This window comes from Schistocerca piceifrons, chromosome X (assembly GCF_021461385.2).
Source record: "Schistocerca piceifrons isolate TAMUIC-IGC-003096 chromosome X, iqSchPice1.1, whole genome shotgun sequence".
In the NCBI taxonomy this organism is placed as follows: domain Eukaryota; kingdom Metazoa; phylum Arthropoda; class Insecta; order Orthoptera; family Acrididae; genus Schistocerca; species Schistocerca piceifrons.
The window spans coordinates 51066689-51093038 of NC_060149.1; the positions used below are offsets into that span (position 1 = coordinate 51066689).

General features: G+C 39.5%; 1 protein-coding gene across 1 annotated transcript in view; it reads right to left on the reverse strand.

The window, feature by feature from the left end:
- Positions 1-727: 727 nt before the first annotated feature.
- The window catches only part of LOC124722171, a 30665-nt gene continuing 5042 nt past the window's right edge, over positions 728-26350 (reverse strand). Inside the window, exons 2-4 of the mRNA XM_047247372.1 lie at positions 23080-23818; positions 21341-22396; positions 728-826 (exon numbers count right to left, since the gene is read on the reverse strand). Coding sequence (XP_047103328.1) covers positions 728-826; positions 21341-22396; positions 23080-23818 — 1894 coding nt within the window. The remainder of the gene's footprint in view (positions 827-21340; positions 22397-23079; positions 23819-26350) is intronic.

Consider the following 26350-nt stretch of genomic DNA (forward strand, 5'->3'; position numbering starts at 1 on the left):
GTATTTGCTTCCTTCTTTATTGCTTTCCAGAGGGCTTGGCTTTTATTTATTGACTCTTTTGTGAACTTATCATTACGCATCTTCTGGGCTGGTGTATAGCTTTTCTATAGGTTTGAATGTATTTCTGAATGTAAATGTTCAGGAGAGGGGAGGGGGGCGGGGGTTATGTTATCATTTTATCTGTATTTGAGCGGTTGTCTTTTCCTTGCACTTGAGATTTTGGTGCCTGTTCTTAATCATTTCTTTACTTATGGAGTTGTGGCTCTTATTACACATGCCTCAAGAAGGAAAGTAATTTCAAAGTAGGCACTGAAAATGCTAGATAATTTCTCAGACTTTTTGCTGCTGTCATCTATTTGTAAAATTTCTTCCCACCTTAAATGTTTGTTTATTAAGTGCATTGACTCTCCTTGCTGTTTCAATTGGGTAATAGTTGTGGTGGACAGGGGTGGGGTGGTTAACAACTTTGCCTTAATGATTTATACTTTTAACAGTATAACTTGTGTTCACAAATATCTAATCCAGGACAATAATATTAGTTTTTGTCATTGTTGTTGGAGTTTTTATTGTCTGTTTTAATTTGAAAGTATGTTTGAAGTTCAGCAATAACTATTTCCTATTGCTGTTTCCAAGAAAATCAAGGTCTCCACACAGCTTATCACAGTCTATTAATTTGTTGTCTAGTAGAAGCCTATTTAGCGCAGATTCAAACTTTTTTAGGAATGAGTCAAAATATCCATTTGGTGAGTGAAATTTGTATTACAATTGTGTTTTCATCACTTACTTCAATGAGTGTCAGCTCCAAGTCCCTTTGTATGTTGGGATGCTGAAACATATTAATAGTTTATTGTCTCAACATTTTTTTATTTTACTTTTATTTATTTATTTATATACTTGTTCCATAGATCTGTACATGTGAGCAAGTCACTCAGATGTGGAACGTGTCAATATACATAATAAAATACATAGAATTAAGACATTGTTATAGTATTAATAACAGTGCACAAAAGTCATACTTATTAGCTTAAAAACTAGTCAACATAAATGTGAAGATAGCAGTTTCATATTTAGGGCATTATTGCATTTATTTTAACCTTGAACAGTAATCAAAACTTCCCACTTTGGGTTTAAAAGTGACCCAAAAATGAAAATGAGAAAAATAGGAATTTTTACATTAGGGCATTATTACATTAGTTTAACAGTAAACAGTGTCAAAAAATTTAAAAACATCTTTCCAATCTGGGTTTTACTTATTTCTCTGAAAGAATTCCTCTAGTGAATAAAGTGAGGTCTCAAGTAAATAATTTTTCAAGCTACATTTAAATACTGATGTACTACTCCTTATACTTTTGATGCTGTTGGGTAGGGAATTGAAAATTTTCGTTCCAGCGTACTTTACCCCTTTCTGAATAAGTGCCAAGTTCTTTAACTCACAGTGGAAATCCTCTTTTCTTCTGGTGTTATGTTCATGATGTAGGCAATTTGTTTCATACAGAGTGGGGTTATTTATTATGAAGCACATCAGTGAATATATGTACTGAGATGTTACTGTCAGTATTTCAAGTCGTTTAAAAAGATTTCGACATGAGGTTCGTGGGGGTACACCACAAATGATTCTTATTGCTCTTTTTTGTGCTGTGAGGATTTTCTTTGCGGCAGGTGTATTGCCCCAGAAGATGATGCCATAACACATGACTGAATGAAAATTGCCAAAGTAAGCTGACTTTGAGATGGTAATGTCATTGAAGCGTGACAAAATTCGTAAAGCAAATGTTGCCGACGTCAGCCGTTTTAGTGTTTGTAGAACGTGATGTTCCCAGTTCAGCCTACTGTCCACATATACGCCTAGGAATTTTGATAAGTACACTTGCTTTATCATCTGATCATTCTGTGTGATAACTATTTCTTTTGGGTTTTTGTGGGTTGTCTGGAACTGGATAAAATTGTTTTTTTTTCAGGTTTATTGAAAGGGAGTTAATACTAAACCAACCCAGAACTTCTTTAAGGATATCATTGACCTCAGGTTCTAAGTCAGTAGTTGACACATTATCCACCACAATGCTCATATCATCAGCGAACATTGTAAATTTACACTGCTTATTGACGGATAAAGGCAGGTCATTAACATATATGAGGAACAGCAAGGGCCCAAGCACTGATCCCTGTGGCACTCCATGCTGCACAAGTCCCCACTCAGAGTCCACTATATATTGTGATACACTATCTGAAACATCTAGAATAATCTTCTGCTTGCTATTTTCGAGGTACGATTTTAACCAGTTCCCTACAGGTACTGTAATGCCATAATGACAGGCCTTCTTGAAGAGTATCTGGTGATCTACACAGTCAAACGCCTTTGATAGGTCGCATAAGACACCAATTGGCAGCCTCTTGCTGTTTATAGACTCTAGAACATCATTTGTGAATGAGAAAATTGCGTTATCTATTGAAACTCCCTTTTGAAAACCAAACAGATGACTGTTAATGATGTTCAGGTCACCAAAGTGTGCCACAATCCTGTTGTACAGAGCTTTTTCTAGGACTTTTGAAAGTGTTGTTAATAGAGAGATATGGCGATAGTTTGACACATTTGTAGCATCCCCTGCTTTGTACAGGGGCCTGACAACAGAGTATTTCATTCTGTCTGGAAACACTCCTTGTTGCATGGATGTGTTGCAGATGTGAGACAAAACTTCAGCCACTTCACTACAGCAAGCCTTCAACAGCTTGCTTGAAATATCGTCGATACCAGCAGAATGTTTATTTTTCAAAGACTGTATGATTTTTTTTATTTCATTGGCAGTGATGGGAAGCACACTTATTTGACTGAAAGGTTCTGGAAAATTATTTTTCATTATACAGGCAGCTTTATCTACAGAACCATGGCAACCTATCTGTGTTGGGACAGTTAAAAAATGTTGGTTAAAGATTTCAGCAATTTCCTCACTATTAGTTATCTCTGAGTTGTCAACAGTTAAAACAATATTTTTGTCTTTGGTGTAGTTTACAGTCCCTGTTTCTCTCTTTATCATATTCCAGATTGTTTCAATTTTGTTTTCAGAATTAGTAATTTCAGATGCTATACACATACTTTTAGAGTTTTTAATTACTTTGGCAAGAATTTTACAGTAGAGTTTATAATGTTTTAGCTGAGCAGGGTTGTTAGAAGTCTTTGATGCTATGTAGAGTTGTCTTTTTCTCTGACAGGAAGCTATGATGCCCTTAGTGAGCCATGGTTTTTTTGCACACCTAGCAGGTTGGATTCTGTATGACTTTTTTGGAAATACACTTTCAAATGTACCTGCTATCTCATTTGTGAATAAATTGTATTTTGAATTAGCAATTTCTGCTAGCTAAACAGGTGTCCAGTCAGTATGCTGAAGACATGATCTGAACGTTTGAATAGCTTCCTCACTTATTTTCCTTACTGTTTTCCATCTAAGTGAGGTGTCACTCAGAGGAATTCCCAAGCTGTTGAAAGTAACTCATTGTCTGTCATGGTCAGACAGACCATTTATAACCATTTCAATATTAATATGGTTGACTTTACTCTGATCAACAAAAACGTTATCAATGAGAGTACTGGAAGAGGTTGTGGTTCTGGTGGGCGAGCTAACGACGGGAACAAGGTTGTACGTGCCCATGAGATTTTCAAACTCCACCTTGCAGGGAGAATTAACCAAGAAATCTATGTTAAAATCCCCAGCAACTACCATGCCCCTATTTTTTCTACTTAAGTACAACAAAAGAGTATCTAATTGTTTAACAAACACTTTAAAATTACCAGATGGTGCCCTGTAAACTGCCACAACTGTTAATCTGGAGACAGTGTCTGGCACCTCTATAGCACATACTTCAAAATGTAGCTCAAAGCAGAATCTTTGTACATCTATTGCCGTGAAGAAGACGTTGTTTTTTACATATACAGCTACTCCTCCTTTGTCCATATAGTTCCTGCAATAAGACGTTGCCAAAACATAGTTGGGAATAGGGACCATTTCAATACCAGCAGTGATGTGGTGTTCTGTTAGACACAGAATGTGGGCACTGTTTATACCTTTTGTGTCTTCTATATTTGTTGTGAACTGATCCAGCTTGCAGTATAGGCCTCTTATGTTCTGATGAAACACTGTTAACTTTTGTTTGTCTTTAATTGTATTGCTGTTTGAGTGAACTTTCGTTTGTGTATTAATTACTTGTTGCAGATTTTTGTTACTGGACCAAATCCTGCTAGAGTTGGCCCAGCTCACTAGTTTCCCTCGTTAGTTAGGGCTATGACTGGTCTGCTTTCATGATCGTTATTGTTTAGGCCTATTATTTCATGAAAAGCTTTTCCAATGTCTGCTGCTAGTTTATTTTTGCCAAACTGATTTAGATGTAGTCCATGCTTTGTGAAGCAGTGTCTCTCATACCTGTCTGTATCCAGTAGTGTCACATTCGTAAACCTAGTGCAAAAGTGTTTCAGTTTACTAGTACAGTACCTTCATTTTTATAAGTGCTTCTACAGAAATAATTTGGCAGTAGGTATCCTGGTCTAGAAAAAGATGCAATCTGTTCAATCTCTAGCCAGCTGTTCCACATTTAGCAAAATATCTATATCTAAAAATTTGTTTTACTTGAGATTTTCATATCAAACTGAAAGACATTTGTTGCTGTAATTTATATGACTACCAATCCTGATTTTTAAATTAACATCTAAATTTCCTAAGGGAGATCTGTTACATCACCTACCTCATCCTTGTTTGTTAAGGATGTATCAACAAAAAAATCATCTGTGTTGGTGCTTGGAATCTTCTTCTGTCATATTGGAGTCCAAGTCCGTTCTGCCACTGTGCTTAGTGCCACTTTCGCATAAGAGGCAGACAATGTCTGTGTTAGTGAATGGATTAGATATGATGATCCAGCTATTGCCTTTGTTGCTGTATACCTTATCTCAGATTTCTTGATAACACATTTGAATATTTTTGTCAGCAAAAGCTGCCTCCTTAGCCGATTTAAGTGTAGTCTGTGCATAGTGTGGAATCTATGACCTATACCACTAAGATCAATAACTTCTTTATTTTCATATGGCATGGGTATTTTTGAGATAAATACAGTTATAGCATTTATCCTTCTGTTTACACAGTACCATGGAGGCAAGTCATATAAGTGTGGAATGGTCATTAACAGGACATTTGCATGAGTGAAGTGTCCTCAGTATCTTGTTTAAATTCGTGAGTGGCTTCAGAAGTTTCATTTCTAATGCATCATATATGAAATAGTTCCTAATTGAGTTGAATAGACTACAAGCACTAATTATCCAATTAGCATGCATTTAGCAATGAAATTACTATTATGCATAGAAGTGGTGGAAGCCACAAGTTTGTAATTAATAGCAAAATGTACACAGTAAACAGTCACGTTAGTCAGTGTCCACAGGTAGAGATAAGTTAGAGAGCAGAAACTGAGGAAGAGGCTGCCACTGTGTGGCCTTGTATTTCCTCACTATGGAAATTCATTTGACCAACCAGCAATATTAGCAGTGTACTTGCTGCAAGACCCTTACAACATGTGGATGATGTTACACATATTGATATGATGACCATATCTTCCATTTGCACACATGGCAAAGTTACTAAAGAAAACAGAGACAGATTCATGAAAAATCTGCAGTAACTCTAATCAGCACTACTTAGGCATAGTTGAGAAACTTCTAAGAAACCTGCAGCAGTACCAAAGAGCACGAACAGTCCCAAACCAGTGGCAAGTAATTTCTTCCTATTTTCAGTGGATGTCTTGGAAGATTCAGACACTATTGTGATACTACTAAATTAAAATGCTCAGGAACTGGACAGGTTATCAGCAAAAAGTTTAACTACTGCTCTAAATACCTTACAAGGGTTCTAACATATTTGATAAATCTGATAACAAAAGAAGTAATTTTGCGAAAAGGGCCTAAAAAGGAGCAAGGTAGCACCAATATTGAAAATCTAACAACACAGAGGATTTTATTCTTAGCATTGGTGATGCAAACCTAAGAGAAGTGGGCTGTAATAAATTCTTAGGAACAGAGGTGGACAAACTTCTGAAATGATCTTCATGAGAGTCAAACCTACTTGATGGTGTTTTGGGCATGTGACATCGTAAGAAAAGTATACAAGCGGAGCAAAGATGAGTGGGTAACAATTATATGGGGTGCAAATGGGAAAAATACAGTGACTTAGATGACTCAGACAAACAGCAGACTCTTATGGCCCAGTGCCTGGGAATGAGCTGCTTGGAAACAATGAAGGTGTTTGGGTGTTCATGATTACCATCATTACCATCTATTGAAAGAGCCTGAAGGGTGGTCAGGCCATGAGTAGGCAACAAGGTGTTAGATATCCTTGCCTCCCCATAGACTGTGGAGATCAGAGGCTTATCCACTCTATAAAGCAAGATAAATGACATTCAGTGTGTAATTTTCCTTCCCCAAATTATGTACATAAAATATTAATGTTTCATTCTTCAAAATCTTCACATGTAGCTGAATACTGTTGAAAAGAACTTCCAATTTGGATCATTATAAGTGCAGTTATGGTTTGATAAACAACCAATATAGCACACTATAGTTGTCACTGGGAGGGAATACTTACAGTCTCTATTAATGGTACATACCTTTTTCCTCCTTCATACTTTTAGTTCGGACAAGAAGAGAATAGAAGGTTTCAAAATGTGGTGCTACAGAAGAATGCTGAAGATTAGATGGATAGATCACATAACTAATGAGGAGGTATTGAATAGAATTCGGGAGAAGAGGAGTTTGTGGCACAACTTGACTAGAAGAAGGGATCGGTTGGTAGGACATGTTCTGAGGCATCAAGGGATCACCAATTTAGTATTGGAGGGCAGCGTGGAGGGTAAAAGTTGTAGAGGGAGACCAAGAGATGAATACACTAAGCATATTCAGAAGGATGTAGGCTGCAGTATGTATTGGTAGATGAAGCAGCTTGCACAGGATAGAGTAGCATGGGGAGCTGCATCAAACCAGTCTCAGGACTGAAGACCACAACAACAACAACAACAACAACCTTTTCCTCATTATTTGGTAGAATAGATACAGATAAATATTGGTGTCATAATCTATATGGTGGAGGTTTCCATTCTTTGAAACTGAAACACTTCTCTGCAAATTTCCTTATGTCATTTGTTTTCTTCCAAAATCACTTTTTGAAAACATCAGTTTTACAAACCTCATAACAGCATAATGCATACACATCTAAATACATTGTAAACTGGAGGCAGAGTGAGCAGTAAACTTGCATGAAAACAAAACCCAAACTGAATAGGCAGTTAGTGCACTACAAGTCTGTTTATACCAGTAAGTCATTGCTTGGTGCCAGAATGACATACAAACAAATCTTTTAGTTACAATAACTTTCTAATTAAAATACGTATTTTTGTAAAAATATACATATAAACAAACAGAAAAAGTAGGGCTATTAAAGTGTAATAAATCATTTTGTAAAAAATTTCATTTTGTAATTAGAAAACTCTAGAACATCAAAATTTGGAATACCAATAACTTTTTAACCAATAATTTTTCAGACAGAGGAAAAATTTTTCTCAAAAGAAGATAATGAAACTTCAATTCTCAATTCAGATAATTTTCAGTACTGTAGAAAATTTATGTAATACAAATTTTGTTTATAGTCAAATTTTAATTCTATTTCTTTAAATAAAATGTTTTCAACCAAATTAATTATGTATTTATGAGTAGTACTAAATAACGAAGTTTAAATTAAAACATCTTTTAAAAACTTCCACAATTTTGTAAATATGAGTATCTGTCCTTACATATTTTAACAGAGTGTAAGAATGAAATATCAGGTGTTTATTCCATAGGAATCTCCTACTTTTGTTTTATATTACTTTTGATATTCCAAAATAAATGATAGGATGATGAAACTTTATTATTGTATGTTACACCTACAAATTGTACTTGACAAAAACCAAACAGAATGCTTCTGTTGATTCTGATCCAAAATAACTGAAGTAATTATTTCCATGTGATCAAAATAATATATTTTCATGTACAATCTCCTATCAGAATATGTAGTATGCATCAGTAACTCAAATGGTCATCCCTGGAGGTAAGACAACATTCATTTTGAGGAACACTATTAAGAAAATCATTTGAAGCTGACAGCATAACAATTCTACTACTGCCAATGTACTTTTTGCATAAGGAGCATGAAGACAAGATAAGAAGAATTACAATAGACAGTCATTTTACTCACTCTATTTGCAAGTTGAACAGGAAAGGAAATGACTAGTACTGTTATGAGATAGCCTCCCCCATGCACTGTATAGGATGTAGTGGCTTGTGGAGTATGTATGCAAATGTAGGTATACTTCATTAACCACATTTCCTCTATAACCACCCCCCCCCCCCCCCCCACCTTTCCACCTTCCCTCTCCACTAATTTCAAGTGGCAGATCAGGTCTCATCACAGAGTTAAGTGCTGGTACATGCTGAAATGTTTCAGAACACTCTGTCCAGTACAGATTGTTGAACATGGTGCTCTTCAGCCAACAATCCCTAAGTATTGCCTTGTTTATCCAAAAGCATCATGGATTACATTTGCAGCAACTATTAGATCATCAGTACTGGACCATGGATCAATGGAGATGAATGCGATAAGATTAATAATGTTTCTTGTTACAGCAGGTCAATGGTCACATCCAGATATGCTGTCATCCAGGCAAACTGCTCCTCAAAACATGCACTACATTACAGATATAGATCACTGGCAGAGTATTATGCTATGGGGAATATTCACATAGGCCTCCTTGAGACCTGTGGTAGTAATCAAAGACACCATGATAGCTGTGGATTATGTGGGCATTGTTGTGGACCACATGCATCCCTTCATGCTTGTATTCTTCAACAGCAATGATGTCTTCCAGTGGGATAACTGTCCATGTCACTGCACCAGAATCACACTACACCAGTTAAAGGCGCAGGATAGTGAACTTATGTTGACATCTTGGCCACCAAATTTGCCCAATATGAACCCAATGGAATACATCTGGGAAACTATGTTCAAAAGTGTGTGAATTCCTAAGGGGCCAAACTGCTGAGGTCATCAGTCCCTAGACTTACACACTACTTAACCTAACTTATGCTAAGTACGAAACACACACCCAGACCTGAGGGAGGAGTCGAACCTCTAGCAGGAGTGGCCGCACAATACGTGACATGGCGCCTCTACTCGCGCGGCCACTCTGCACAGCTGGGAAACTATCAGATGGTCTCTCCACACCCATAATTTAAGGAAATTCCATAATCTGAGAGTAAATATCTGGTGCCACATATCCAGAAACCTACCAAGTGTTTTTTTTTTCTATTACATGCAGAACTGCTACATTATTGGATTCCAAATGTGGACTAACACACTATTAAGTAAATTGTCAAACTATATTGGGTCATCAGTGTAGTTTTGATGTAGAAAATGCCCTGTCCAGTGTACACAGAAACTTTTCTTAATATATGTTATAGACCTTTCTTCCCACATATATTAAACTGCGTACCAATATGGAGAGGAACAGCACATGTACATATTCAGAGAATTTTGAATCTTCAAAAGAACTGCATCAAGTAAACAGGCCTTGAGAATCCTGTAAGAATATATTGAAAGAAACTAGAATATTAACTGTGCCTAGATTGTACATACAAGAGACAATTTGAATTAATGTTGAAGCATTTTATTTAAATTTCTGTAAATTCATTTTTTATTTATCATTTCAAAGATGTATGAGCAATTATTGTCAACAAAATTGTAAACACTTCATTTTATATTACATCTTCGTCCTTCCCTATTGTGCACAGACTTGTGGGAGAGTAGTTGTAAATCGACAGTCTTAGAGCGGAGAAGATGTGAAATGGACAGTCTTGGTGGAAGACATACTGTAAATGGAACTATTGTGTTTTTTAGTACTTCTGAAGGTAGCCATATCTTTTGTTAATACTTAAGTTTGTGTAAATATTAGTGAACATATAAGAGGTGACAAAAAGTTTCCATATGATGGCATTGCTGCAGTGAATATGCAACATAGCACAATGATCAAGCAGGTATAAAAGCACCAACATGTGGGCAAGTGATTAGTGATGCATTCTTATCTTTCAAATGGACATGAGGCAAATGCGGAAATGTGAACTATGGTGAAGTTATTATCAAATGTGTCCAAAGAGGACCAACATGCTGTATTTCTTTCTTGGCTGCTGGAGAACAAACACTGGCAGACATCCACCAGATAATGAAGAATGTGTATGGGGCAACAGCTCTGTGAAAAACCTCAGTTGTGGAATGTTTTGTAGAGTTCTGAGCTGGTCACAATTTGACGCAATATTCTGGCCAATCAGGAAGCCTGGTCAGCATAAGTGGGAGAGACTCGAGCACCCACCCTGTAGTCCTGATCTCTAGTCCATGTGACTGTCACACCTTCAGTCCCTTAAAAAAAAGGTGTTGAAGGGTCAACAATACCTGTTGGATGAAGATGTGCAGCTGGCAGCTACAGACTTCTTCACACAGTAGGATGTAATATTTTACCAAACTTGGTCAGTCAGAACAAGCTAGAACTATAAGTGAATTTCTCAGTAGGTCAATTTACAGAGATGACTATGGGGCTATGAAAGAATTTCATAACATTCAATTAAAGAAACTTGTTTATTTAAATCAACATTTTAATTGGCTGACACTGATTACCTGAAAATGTTCGATGGGATTGGTGTATGAGCCTGATGAGTGAGTTGAACAGATCCTTAAATATGTAGATAAGTTGGATACACCATTTGATAGAAATAAGATAGGGTATTGGCTCAAATCATTTCAGACAAGGTGATTATGGTGGAAATTGAGGAAACAACAACTATCATTGCAGGAGTGATCATAAAAATAATATAAATCACAAGGGGGACCACCAAGACATTTTGATAACACAAGGAGACACTAAAATAGAGAATATGAGCAAGAAAACAGAAACTGTAATCATAATCAACGTCAATCTCAAAATTTCAACCAGGGTGCTAAAATTAGTAAACATTTAAACTAAGTATCACTCCATTGTAGGTCCACAATGTGAGCGAGAAGGAAATTAAGTTCAATACATGGACTAATAAGGACAATAAAATTGCTACACAAAACAACTGCTAATTGCACAGGAATATCAAGTAAATAATCTCAGCTGTGAGTTGCAGAAAGGACTTTAGAAAGATTTTACAATTTTGATATGGGAGAAAATTGGAATGAGACTGTTACTGATAGCTGAAATATTTATGAGATCTTTCCAAATGTGAAGGTGTACTGGAACATGAGCAGAATGAGGAACATATGGTTGATGAAGATACAACTAACATTTGTGATGTAATTGATGTTACTGATGAGGAAGGAATTAATAATAATGAAAACGAAATGTGGATCATTTTGTTGCCTTTAAAGACGATACATTAAATGAGAAGGAAAAGGAGTCCATCTCATTCATTTCATTGGCAGACATAATTAGAATTATAAATGAAGGGTCTGAGTCTGTTATATGTACCCATATCAATATTGCTCACGACTTACCTACACTAATATTCAGAAAAAATCCATATCAGAATTGTCTGATCAGTCTTCAGTTCAAAATCCTGAAGTTGGCAATGAAACTTTTTTGTTCACAATTTCACAAATGTTGGGGAAGAGTTTCTTAGTGACATACTTTGGAAAAAGTTTGCAATCTTATGCAAAAGAATTTACCCTGACTGGCGAGAAAAAAATTACAATAAAATTTATGTATCATCTAAAGGTTAGGAAGTGGTGATTGAAGATTTAATTACGTTTTTAGGGAAGACTTTGATACAGGCATTAATTAGATGAAGAAGATAAGTGATTCAACTATAAATAGATGTAAAAGCATTCTCAACAATAAAAATACGGAGTTCAGTGTAGTTGAAAAGGCCTTATTACATCAAAACATATGATGAAAGAGACACCACCTGATGCAGTTATTAAAAGACTCAAGAAACCACCAGACAGGTGGTATGTGTTAGAAAAAACATCAGTGATGAACATAAACATCTCTTATAGAAAATTTAAAACAATTTTACTGATATTTTACTGAATGATATATAGACTTTACTGTGTTATACTAAGACAGAAAGCTATGCTGCACTATAACTACTTAGATTACTTGATTTAAGTATTGTGGTTTATGCTGTAAATAGACTACACAATGATTATTATTTCAGTTTTCTGTATATTATGAATGTTTGACACACTTAACAATGTCATGGATTGTTGGGAAATACACACAGCAAAAAATAGTTTTGCATCACCTCAGTTCTGAGAGTTCTGGAACCTGTACATAAAACTAGAACAGAGATCAGCATACACATTATTGCCACCCTTTTTATTGCTCATGAAAATCACACATTGTATGTCGTACCACCATACAGCGAGACATTCAGAGGTGGTGGTCCAGACTGCTGTACACACCGGTACCTCTAATACCCAGTAGCATGTCCTCCTGCATTCATGGATGCCTGCATTCGACGTGGCATACTATCCATAAGTTCATCAAGTCACTGTTGGGCAAGATTGTCCCACACCTCAATGGCGATTCAGTGTAGATCCCTCAGAGTGGTTGGTGGCTCACATTGTCCATAAACAGCCCTTTTCAATCTGTCCCAGGCATGTTTGATAGACTTCATGTCTGGAGAACATGCTGGCCACTCCAGTTGAGCAATGTCATTACCCTGAAGGAAGTCATTCACAAGATGTGCATGAAGTCCATGAAGACAAATGCCTTGCCAATATGCTGCCAAAATGGTTGCACTATCCATCAGAGGATGACATTCACGTATCGTACAGCCTTTAAGGTGACTTCCATGACCACCACCAGCATACCTCGGCCCCACATAATGCCACCCCAAAATAGCAGGGAACCTTCACCTTGCTGCACTCGCTGGACAATGTGTCTAAGGCATTCAGGTTTGTCCCCGCTTCTAAGTCAGAGAAGCGTCCAACTTCTTCAGCTCCTCTCGCTTGCAAGGGGTCCCTTGGGTCCCTCCCTTCCCAAGTTTCCACAAGCGGGAAGGCTGATGCCCAACAGTGGCATAAGTGCCCACAACCAGCTGGTCATAGGGCTTCACGATCCTCCTCTGTCCCGGAGACTGAATTGGTGAAGCCCTCCCAGCCAGTGAAACCCAAGGAGCAGCGTGAGAAATCCAAGAAGAAGACCTCTAAGACCAAGGAACTGGCAGTGGCACCTACCCCACCGCAACCTACCAGCTCTGCATCTGAGGATGAGGTGGAGATTCTGGCGTCCACTGAGGACCTGGATCTCGCCAGTCCCTCGGACTCAATGGATAGCAGTTGCACAGGTACTTAATCGGTGGCAGCAGGTGACCAGGAGGCATAATCTGCATCCCCAGTCTCTTCACGCCTTTCTCAGCCATGGATAATGTCATCCTCCAGTGGAACTGCAGCGGTTTTTTCCACCATCTTGCTGAGCTCCAACAAATTCTCAGCCTTCACCCTTTCCTCTGCATCACTCTTCAAGAAACTTGGTTTCCGGCTATGCGAACCCCCGCCCTCCATGACTATCGGGGTTATTATAGGAACCCGGCAGCTTACGAAAGGGTGTCTGGTGGCGTCTGCATCTACGTCCTTCACTCCCTTCACAGCGCGTCTGTCCTTCTCCAAACACCTTTAGAGGCTGTCACTGTACGGGTGTGGACGCCTCAGGCTCTTACTGTCTGCAGTCTGTATCTGATGTCCCGTGGCATGTCCTGGCTACGCTGATAGCCCAATTGCCGCCACCTTTTCAGTGTAGATCCCTCAGAGTGGTTGGTGGGTCACGTTGTCCATAAACAGCCCTTTTCAATCTGTCCCAGGCATGTTCGATAGACTGGGCGACTTCAACACCCATAATCCTCTGTGGAGTGGATCAGTGGCAACAGGCCGAGGCAGCACTGTTGAGCATGTATTGGCACAGCTCGACCTTTCCCTTCTAAATGATGATGCCTTCACACATTTCAGCGTGGCGCATGGCACATACTCAGCCATTGACCTTTCGATCTGCAGACCTAGCCTCTTACTGTCTGTCCAATGGAGTGTGCATGACGACTTGTGCGGTAGTGACCACTTTCTGATCTTTCTGTCACTGCCACAGCGTCACTCTTCTGGGCGCCCCTGCAGATGGGCTATGAATAAGGCTGACTGGGACTTGTTCCCCTCCATTGCCATTATTGAGCCTCTTTCCAACGGCACCATTGATGCGGTGGTCCACTCAGTCACCACCGGCATCGTTAGTGCTGCAGAAAATGCCATTCCCTATTCTTCTGGGTCCCCTCAGCGAAGGACTTTGCCTTGGTCGTCACCTGAGATCGCTGAGGCGATTAAAGATCGCAGGAAGGCGCTCCAGCATCACAAGCGGCATCCCTCATTAGAACACCTCATCGCCTTTAAACGGCTCCGTGTGCGGGCCCGCCGCATCATTCGCCAACACCAGCAGGAGTGCTGGGAATGGTATATCTCCACTATTGGCCTCCGTACCTCTCCATCGCAGGTTTGGGCCAAGATTAGGCGGCTCTATGGCTATCGGAACCCCGTCAGTGTCCCTGCACTTTCACTGAATGGACCAGTTTGTACTGACCCCAACACAATTTCCAACAGCTTAGCAGAGCATTTTGCTCATAGTTCCGCTTCTGCGAATTACCCACTGGCCTTCCGGTCCATTACAGAGTGATTGGAATGTCGGAGCTTTTCATTTCACACGCGCCACTCTGAATCATACAATGTTCTGTTCATTGAGTGGGAATTCCAATGTGCCCTAGCCACTTGCCCTGATATGGCTCCCGGGCCAGATAACATCCACTGTCAGATGCTCAAACACCTCTCAGTGGACTGCCAGCGCCGCCTACTACACCTTTACAATAGTATCTGGCTTGAGGGTGAGTTCCCGTCGCAATGGCAGGAAAGCATCGTAATCCCCATTTTGAAACCTGGCAAGAACCCACTGGAGGTGGACAGCTACCGCCCCATTAGCCTCACCAACGTTCTTTGCAAGTTACTCGAAAGCATGGTGAGCCGGCAGTTGAGTTGGCTCCTTGAGTCTCGGGACCTCCTGGCTCTGTACCAGGGCGGTTTTCGTCAAGGGCGCTCCACCATCGACAACTTGGTGTACCTGGAGACTGCCATTTGGTCAGCATTTTCCCGGCGAAAACACCTCATCACCATCTTTTTCGATCTCACAAAGGCCTACGATACTACTTGGCGACACCACATTCTCACTACTCTGCATGAGTGGGGTCTTCGGGGACCTCTCCCGATTTTTATACAGAACTTTTTATCCTTCCGCACCTTCTGAGTTCGCATTGGTGCTTCCCATAGCACATCCCATCCACAAGAGAATGGGGTCCCGCAGGACTCTGTCCTGAGCGTCCCACTCTTTCTAATTGCCATCAATGGTCTTGCACTCACAGTAGGATCGTCAGTCTCTCCCCTCCTCTATGCTGATGATTTTTGTATTTCTTTCTGCTTGCGACCGAACCGCCGAATCTTTCCATCAGTAAATGGGGTATGTTCTCAAGTGACTCCGTTGTTTTAACCCCTCCACTGACAGAATGACCCGCTTCCTACTTCCGTATGTATAAAGCCAATACGGACTTGTAGCTGTCACGCCTTTGCGCTTACTGCTACGTATTTTAACCGTAAATAGCTCAGCCCTAATGGTAAGAGTTAGTAGTGAATTCTGGCGTTATTAATCTTTGAAGACAGCACAGCTGCCACAAGCTCAGCTCACTTTTACTCCACTCCTACCCTCGCCATTACACCACATTAACTAGGTGCTACATGGACCTTGCTAAATTCACTTGCGTATACATTATTGACCGTTACTCGCCAGTATTTACCTATTGGATTAGTACACTCCTAACCGGACTATTTCTCAAAGAGCTGTGATGATTGAACGGGTTCGATCCACGGCCTACAGTGCCCTACAGTTCACACGGTAACACTGCCTACCTGACCCACTTAACTTGGTAGTGAGCTTATGTATCCAATCACCACTGCTAGCAGCAGTAGATAATCCTATCAGCACGACGAGAGCAGCAGACTTACCGTCGAATCCTCCTGAAAATACTTATAACTACGGTCGCCAGCTCTGAAGGAGCAAAAGAATAAATCAATTTTTTGGCTCGTTTCAAAGTGAAACGGCTTGAGTTGAATTTTAAACTTAATTCTGAATATTACTATTTCTGATCATTCTAGGTGATTCTACAAAGCAAATACTCTCTCAATTTCTGTGAGTTGGCTTGGTAATTACCACCAAGACAATTTAAGCAACTTAGGTTAACAAACTTCTACCCTTCAACTTATTTAATGATTTTGGGATATTACTCTGTGGACAATTGCTATAGAATTAGTTAAGTGACTTTACATGAAAGGTTACTCAGAAAATTTTAAGTAACTATAAATAGGCGACTCATTCTGGTGTGACCATTGCTCTTTTCTACATTCTTAAACGCTAAAGTATTCTACAACCAAAAGAATTGTAAATGAAAGAGGCGATGGTGGCCTCAGTCTGATTTCACTACACTATGTTTCAGGTTACTACACTTTACAATGAAAAACATGCGTCGTAATTTTACTCATTACTATATTCTGTCCTCTGCACTTGCACAAAAGAAAACTGGTATTCTCCTTTTACATGTATACAAAGTTCGACTTAACAATTTCAAGCAGTCTTGCCTTGGGTAGACGTGTCGGTGCTGGTGGTGGGATGCATGTGGCTAACGCAGCTCTTCACGCCTCATGCCCTTAATGGCGGCTGGAACTACGAGCTGTAGCACTCGTATAAGCTACTGCACGTCCGCCATAAAATCTGGGCGCAGGAACTCTTACAATCAGCCCCAGTGGCATAGAGACGGCTTCGACAACCATTCGTCGCGTTCCACTCCACAAACGGCGACGATATTCGCCTCTTCGCTGTTGCACAATCACTTTTGCGTGAGCACAGTTATGCACGTCCGCTCACGTCAACACTCCCCAGGCCATTCATTGTTCCGTCCCTGTGTCTCCAGCTACCTCTAGCTATGCTCGTATCACCAAGAGTGGGGGCGTTCCCCTACCACCTTTTCACCGAAATCATTTAGTATTTAAGAATATTTATATTTATTACCCTGGAGTTCATACCAGTCATAATAATTTACTACTAGCGCTTTATAACATTAAATCATACAGTAATAACTTATAATTACCAAGAAAAAGAACACATTTGACTCCAAGAGCTTAGCGCATTGTCTGAGACAGCGCTAATTCCCAGTTTCGCCAATAGATGGCATCAGGGTGCACTCCCTGGCAGTCTCACACCAGCGCGCCCGTTTCCGACGCGCGGGCTCCAAATTCTGTCAGCCCACCATCATTTCAGTTCCGTTACACATGCCCCACTTCTTATTGAAGTATCTAACAGTGATAATTCAATAAGAAGTCTCTCCTATAATGAATCTGAAATGTTCGTTAAGCTTTTTACCAAGGGTTTTCCCTTTCTTACTGATACACCTCGGTACTTATATTACTTATTTAAAATTAAACACCAATTCTTTCTATCTTTCCTGCTAAACATTACATAAATGATTTACATATATTCTTTACAATTTTCTTACATCTAAACACAGTACAGTTTAAACATCTTTTTTACAAAAATTTTAAATACACTTCTTTTATCTCAGGCAAGTAAAACACACGTTATGCGCCTATTACTTTATAGCCCGTCCTTTTCACTTTACCTCCTCACTTTTCTACCTCTTCCACAACACTTATTTACACATCTATTAAGGCTTTCTTAGAAGCTCAGTCTTTCCCAGTCTGTTTAGTCTCTACTTAAACTAGAAGTTTCATTAGAATACTGCAACATATTTTAGTGAACATTTACCTTTCACATAGAACAAAAGAAACAAAACTATTTACATATTGGTTTACTTTAATATTTATTTATATATTTAATTTCAATCTGGTAGAATTCGTGGTTCATACCTTTTGAGATCCACTATGTTTCTTACTCCCAGGCGTTTGCCTGTTAATGGGTACTCTAAATAATAAGCATTCACATTGGGTATGGACACTATTTTAAATGGTCCATTATATATATATTTAAATTTGCTGATCTCGTTATTAATTTCACTTGACTTTTCATGTGTTTTTACAAGAACGAGATCACCTATTTTGAATTTAGGATTCTTTACTTTTTCGTCATGACGACGAATTCTCGCATCTGCTTGTTTTCTCATCTTGTCTTTTACTAAGTTCTTTTTACTATCATAATCTAATTCAACTCTATCTGGAAATTCTAGTAGGTCTTCTACTAGACTTTTACTTCTTGTCTTTTTCAGGATTTCTTCTGGAGTAAATCCAGTGCTCTCGTTTGTTAATGAATTCATGATTTCTTCGAATTCACTCACATACATGCCCCACTTCTTGTGGTTGCTATGGCAGTATGTCCTAAATAACCGACCTATCTCACGCATATATCTTTCTGCCGGATTGCTTGATGGGTGATAATCTGAGATATGTACCACTTCTACCTGTTTCTCAGTTATCCCATCCTTCCACATTTTTGAGCAAAACTGAACACCATTATTTGATAGTATTCTCTTTGGCTTCCCTACTTTCACAAAATAATCACACACCATTTTATCATACACAGCTCTGGCAGTAGCTTTTCTCAAGGGATATAGCTTTATATACTTTGAGAAAAGTTCAACTGCTACAAATATGTACACAAAACCCCCCATGGTTTTCGGTAATGGTCCAAAGATATCTACTGCTACTATTTCTAATACTTCATCAGGTTTTATTGATTGCATGGGCCCTTGATTAGTTGCATTTGTTACTTTCGCCTTTTGGCATAGATCACAAGATCTTATCCTCTGTGCTACCCTTCGTGCCATGTTGTTAAAGGTAATGCATTCATCTAATTTATCGGTACACTTCCGTGCACCACAATGGCCATATGCCAAGTGAACATAATCTATCAGCACTTCAGTGTGTTGTTCCGGCCAACATACTCTCCACTTCCCTGGATTATTTAATTTTTGAAGATACAGTACACCTTTATGTATTTTATATGAAGCCCTTATGTTAGTTGCGTCCGGATTGTCAAACTTGACCTTTACCGACTTGAGTGCATCATCATCACTTTGATATCTTCGCATATTCCGACATATTTCCCTAATTTTTTCTCTCCCTTCCGCTTTTTTGAAGTAATTCACCTCAAAAACATCTTCCCTATTCTTTACACTTTCTAGTGTCTCACATCCTTCCGGTAATCTCGACAAAGCATCCGGTACTGCATGTTCTTTCCCTTTAACATACTTGATCTCTATATCAAATTGTTGTAAAAACAGCGCCCATCTGGTCAACCTGTTATGTAACAATCTGCAGTCCTTCAAAAATATTAAAGCTTTGTGGTCTGTATGGACCACAGTCTTATGTCCCCATAAGAAAAGTTGAAATTTCCTAAAACCCCATACTATAGCTAAAGCCTCCTTCTCTGAAACCGTATAGTTTCTTTCATACTTAGACATGGTTCTACTCGCAAATGCTATTTGTCTATGAGTTTTTTCCCCATCTATCATTACCTCCTGAAATATGGATACTCCCAATCCATAATCTGAACTATCTGTTGCCATGTGGAGTGGTTCACACAGGTCAGGGTGCCATAACTTTATGTTTTTAGCCAAATTGTCTTTTAGCCGGTTGAATGCTGTTTCACATTCCTCAGTCCACATATACACACTGTTCTTCTTAAGTAGGTTGTTCAGATGTGGGCTATTGAACACCTGATCATCCACATACTTACAATAAAAGGAACAAAGTCCTATAAACGACTTTAGTTGTTTTTTATTCTTGGGAGCCGGAAAATTTCTTATTGCTTTGACTTTATCGGGATCCTTTTCAATTCCCTCTGGTGTTACTATGTGACCTAAAAACTTTATTTCTTTCTTCACAAACTCGCATTTTTTCAGGTTCAGTGTCATTCCTCCTTTAATTATAGCTTTGAACACCCTGTCGCATAACTCCATGTGCTCTTCCCATGTCCTTGTAGCAATTAACAAATCATCTACATAAACCGTGATTAGCGAACTAAGTTCACTCCCTAAAATTTTGTCTAAAGCCCGAATGAACACTGAAACGGAAGTATTTAGGCCAAATGGTACCACTGTGAAATGGTAGCATTTGCCATTGAATAAAAATGCCGTGTACTTCCTAGACTCCTCACTTAATGGGATTTGCCAGTATCCTGCAGTTAGGTCTAAACTAGTCATGTACTTTACACCATTAAACTTCTGCAATAAATTATCTATGTTCTCTGGACGATCCAACTCCCTCTTCACTACTTTATTCAGAGTACGAGCATCTATCACTATTCGTACACTTCCATCCTTCTTACCTACTATCACCAGTGGGTTATTATATGGGCTAGAACTCCGTTCAATGACCCCACATGAAACCATTTTATCTATTTCTTTTTGAACTGCTTCTTTCTTAGACACGGGTACATTATATGGTGGTTTAAAGAAAGGTTCATGCTCCTCTACCTCCATGCAGTACTCATAATTTATCACTCGTGCCGGTTTGTCCAAAAATACTTCCTGATTTTCTTTCAGAATTTGCCATAGATCCTCCCTTTGGGCATCAGATAGTCCTTCCGTTTTATCCACTACATTTCGAAGGAGTGTCTCCTTATTTCCATCTTCAACTATCTGCCTCACCAGACACCAATCGAATTTTTGACCTATTCCTGAATCATGATCATCTCTAAATTCTACCCATCTCAGCTGGTTCTCTTCCATTACTCTAGATGATTCAAATGGTATTTCTAATACCACACTATCAACTTTACAAACTATTATCCCTTTGTCACAATCTATAATTACTTTCTGTTTTATTAACCAGTCAATGCCTAAAATGATCTCGGCACTGAGCTCTGGAACTACTAAAAATGCATTCGAAAATTGCTTGTTTTTTATCTTAAATTCCATCATCACTTGATGTTTAACAGGTTTACTACATTTCCCTGTCGCCCCTATCACTTTAACACCTGTTACTGGCATCATGACTACTCCTTGTTGCTCTTTGATCATCTCAAAAAATGCGTGCGAAATAGCACTTATTTGAGCACCCGTATCCAACAATACATATAAATCGTACCCACATACATTAATGGGCAGGATTGTTTGCATCCTATTGTCCTCTTTCATACTTTCTTTATCTTCCCATAATAAATCCTTTTCCACCGCCAAGTCTTGCCATATTATTTTTCCAGTTTTTATACTGACCATTCCATCTGGAGGTTTCTTTCTCCTTTTCATCCTAAATTCTTTCACCACTTTTTCCAATAGTCCTTCGTCTAGGCTCTTTAATGCCATCTCGTTCTCATTCGAATCTGTCATGCCTGAACTCTCGGTTGCGGGATCGGAAACTTCCTCTACTTCTTTTTCTCCCTGGATGCTTTCTGATGATTCTGACGATAATTCCTCCTCCTTAGAAATATTACCTTCTTCGGGTTCAAATAATTCTCGCAAATTATAATCCATTTCTCTACTTTCCCTTTGTTGGATAGTGCATTCGCCACTCTTACTTTCATTATTTTCCCCTACTAATGGAATTCCAGTCTCACTCAACTCATTTGCTTCAGTACTACAGGGATCACAACACTCTTTCTCTTGGTTAGATACACTTTCTCTAATTTCTTTAAAAGAATCTTCATCACAGTCATGTACTCTTGCTGTCACTAGGTACACATCATAATCGGTATGGCTCTCTAACACTGTCATATTCGGGTCCAAATTAATCACTTGAGTGGAAGATCTTTCTAATTGTGCTGGCTGGCTTTTGAGCTGATGTACATATTCTGCATACGAGGTAATTTCTGAATCGGCATGCGTCTCTGCACTATGCCCCTTTTTCTTATTCACCCTTTCCTCTTTAATTACTTCTCGATGCGATTCGTCGACTATTCGTACGAACCTTTTACCATAAGTCACATCACTCCTACCTTGCCCCTGCCTCTCTGCACAGTTGCCATCCCTACCGACAAACAACGCCTTCTCTGACTCTTCCTTCATCAATTCATCACTCTGACCTCGAATTGTACTTATTCCATTCACGTGAGCCTTCACATCCGACCGATATTCTTTTCCTACTTCATTTCCCTTAATAATTCCTCCCTGCTCTCTCTCCTCTGTTTGTATCCCTGCATTATACTTCGCAAAGTTTCGTTTATGTAACTGCTCTTCAGGCGAACGACGCACTATCCTACTATAGTACTGACTACTCCGATCTTCCCTATATTTGGGCCATTTCTTTCTTTCCGCGCGCGTTAGGCCCTTGACCTGCGCGGTATTTAGTTTTCCTGATTTTGATAATGCATCCCGTTTCCCTGATAGTGTCCTCTCCCTCGCTGAGAGTTACCTCCTCGACCTCTTCCTCTCATCATGTTAATTTGCGGTTCATTCCTACCACCTTTTACTATTCCATTCTGATTTCTGAAACCTCGAAACTCTCTAGTTTCACGCCACCTATCTTCATTCTCGATTTTTTCTAAAAATTCATCGAATGTTCCATGAGTGCCTCCTACATAACGCTTTGAATCGTCAGGTAGCTTTTTCCACAACTCCCACACTATCTCCGATTCTGATCTACGATCTTTAAGATACTCCAAACGCTTGAACCATCCTTCACAGTATTCTTTCATGAGCCCACGCCCATGTTCTGGCATTCTGGCGACAACGAATTCTCTCCACAACCTATCTCTCTGTTGTGTGCCCCAGAATTCCTCAAGGAACTTTTCTTTGAAGTCTGTAAACTTCAAATTGTCGATATCCAAATTCAATCCCCAACGTTTAGCATGACCTGCTAAAGCGTCTATTATTAAATTAATTTTTTCTTTATCCGACATGTCTGTTGGTAAGACACGTTCACAATTTTTTATAAAATCCATTGGATGCCATCCACCTTGTTTCTTTTGAGGATCGTATTTTTCCTCCCTACTCAGTATTTCCGATTTTTGCATTACCAATGGGATACCACTACAGTTAAGAAACGTCTGATTCTGAACTTGCTGACTTAACAATTTTATCTCATTACGCAGTGTATTTTCCTGCTCCTGCACACATGCATCAAAACTCAACATGGTATTGTGCAGTGTTTCAATATCAGCTGCCGTTTCTTTAACAATCTCTTTCTTTACAACTGGTACTATCACCTGTAATTTACTTTCAATTATCGGTTGTAATTTTTCACTAACCAAAGGTTCCACTGATTTCTCTATTCTCTGAATTTCGGTATCAAATCTTTTCTCTATTTCTGTGGCTTTTCCCTGAACATTTGTTATTTCAGCCCTAATGCTATTTACTGATTTGTTTACCTCTGTGATACGTTGGCTTTGCGTATTCAAAATATCTAAATTGGCTTTTATTTTACCAGATAGGTTTTCATCCAGTTGGGATATATGACTAGCCATTTCTGCTTTCAAACTAGCATTCCCTTCTCGAATTTGCGCCATCATACTGTTTAACAAACTTGTTAATTCCATATCCTCTCCCTTGTGACTTGCATCCACAGATACATTGGGTTCACTTTTCACTACCTTTGGTTTCACTTCCCGTTCCTCCTGTTTTGTGGGTGTGGATTCATCTATAGGATTTTCCAACCCTACAACAGTATCTATGGTCCCTAATTCTGGGTCCGACCTTGTAATGTTTTCGTCTTGCTTGTTACTATTCGACTCCATCTTATGCTGCAGTATTTCGTGCCTAATAGAAATGTTTATTAAACCAAGTATTACTTGTTTAACTCCTACTACTAGACTTTCTTTTGCTGCTTTGCAGGTTGCCGTCTTCAACTTACCAATTGTGGTATATTTGTCTACAACAGAATTTAAAATTTAAAATTTTCTTGAAACTACAAGTTTATATAAAACACTTTTATTGCAGCCATTATTCTACAAACTTCTAATTGCCATCAATGGTCTTGCACTCACAGTAGGATCGTCAGTCTCTCCCCTCCTCTATGCTGATGATTTTTGTATTTCTTTCTGCTTGCGACCGAACCGCCGAATCTTTCCATCAGTAAATGGGGTATGTTCTCAAGTGACTCCGTTGTTTTAACCCCTCCACTGACAGAATGACCCGCTTCCTACTTCCGTATGTATAAAGCCAATACGGACTTGTAGCTGTCACGCCTTTGCGCTTACTGCTACGTATTTTAACCGTAAGTAGCTCAGCCCTAATGGTAAGAGTTAGTAGTGAATTCTGGCGTTATTAATCTTTGAAGACAGCACAGCTGCCACAAGCTCAGCTCACTTTTACTCCACTCCTACCCTCGCCATTACACCACATTAACTAGGTGCTACATGGACCTTGCTAAATTCACTTGCGTATACATTATTGACCGTTACTCGCCAGTATTTACCTATTGGATTAGTACACTCCTAACCGGACTATTTCTCAAAGAGCTGTGATGATTGAACGGGTTCGATCCACGGCCTACAGTGCCCTACAGTTCACACGGTAACACTGCCTACCTGACCCACTTAACTTGGTAGTGAGCTTATGTATCCAATCACCACTGCTAGCAGCAGTAGATAATCCTATCAGCACGACGAGAGCAGCAGACTTACCGTCGAATCCTCCTGAAAATACTTATAACTACGGTCGCCAGCTCTGAAGGAGCAAAAGAATAAATCAATTTTTTGGCTCGTTTCAAAGTGAAACGGCTTGAGTTGAATTTTAAACTTAATTCTGAATATTACTATTTCTGATCATTCTAGGTGATTCTACAAAGCAAATACTCTCTCAATTTCTGTGAGTTGGCTTGGTAATTACCACCAAGACAATTTAAGCAACTTAGGTTAACAAACTTCTACCCTTCAACTTATTTAATGATTTTGGGATATTACTCTGTGGACAATTGCTATAGAATTAGTTAAGTGACTTTACATGAAAGGTTACTCAGAAAATTTTAAGTAACTATAAATAGGCGACTCATTCTGGTGTGACCATTGCTCTTTTCTACATTCTTAAACGCTAAAGTATTCTACAACCAAAAGAATTGTAAATGAAAGAGGCGATGGTGGCCTCAGTCTGATTTCACTACACTATGTTTCAGGTTACTACACTTTACAATGAAAAACATGCGTCGTAATTTTACTCATTACTATATTCTGTCCTCTGCACTTGCACAAAAGAAAACTGGTATTCTCCTTTTACATGTATACAAAGTTCGACTTAACAATTTCAAGCAGTCTTGCCTTGGGTAGACGTGTCGGTGCTGGTGGTGGGATGCATGTGGCTAACGCAGCTCTTCACGCCTCATGCCCTTAATGGCGGCTGGAACTACGAGCTGTATCACTCGTATAAGCTACTGCACGTCCGCCATAAAATCTGGGCGCAGGAACTCCTACAATCAGCCCCAGTGGCATAGAGACGGCTTCGACAACCATTCGTCGCGTTCCACTCCACAAACGGCGACGATATTCGCCTCTTCGCTGTTGCACAATCACTTTTGCCTGAGCACAGTTATGCACGTCCGCTCACGTCAACACTCCCCAGGCCATTCATTGTTCCGTCCCTGTGTCTCCAGCTACCTCTAGCTATGCTCGTATCACCAAGAGTGGGGGCGTTCCCCTACCACCTTTTCACCGAAATCATTTAGTATTTAAGAATATTTATATTTATTACCCTGGAGTTCATACCAGTCATAATAATTTACTACTAGCGCTTTATAACATTAAATCATACAGTAATAACTTATAATTACCAAGAAAAAGAACACATTTGACTCCAAGAGCTTAGCGCATTGTCTGAGACAGCGCTAATTCCCAGGTTCGCCAATAGATGGCATCAGGGTGCACTCCCTGGCAGTCTCACACCAGCGCGCCCGTTTCCGAAGCGCGGGCTCCAAATTACTGTCAGCCCACCATCATTTCAGTTCCGTTACATGCTCCTCTTTTACTGTTGTAGCTGAATGCCGTCTGCAGGGAGCTATATGGAAGGCACAGTTGTAGGCCCTCAATCACGGCTTCTGGTTTTCGGCCTCCAAAACTTGTGTGATGCACTTCTGTCGCCGTCGTACCGTCCACCCACATCCCGAACTTTACCTCGATGACCACCTACTAGACGTAGTGGAGGCTTACCGCTTCCTGGGACTAGTCTTCAATGCCCGCTTAAGTTGGCTTCTCCATGTTCATCAGCTTAAAGACAAGTGCTGGTGACATCTCAATCTACTTCAAAGCCTGAGCCATACCAGCTGGGGTGCTGATCATCGTACACTATTGCGGCTGTATC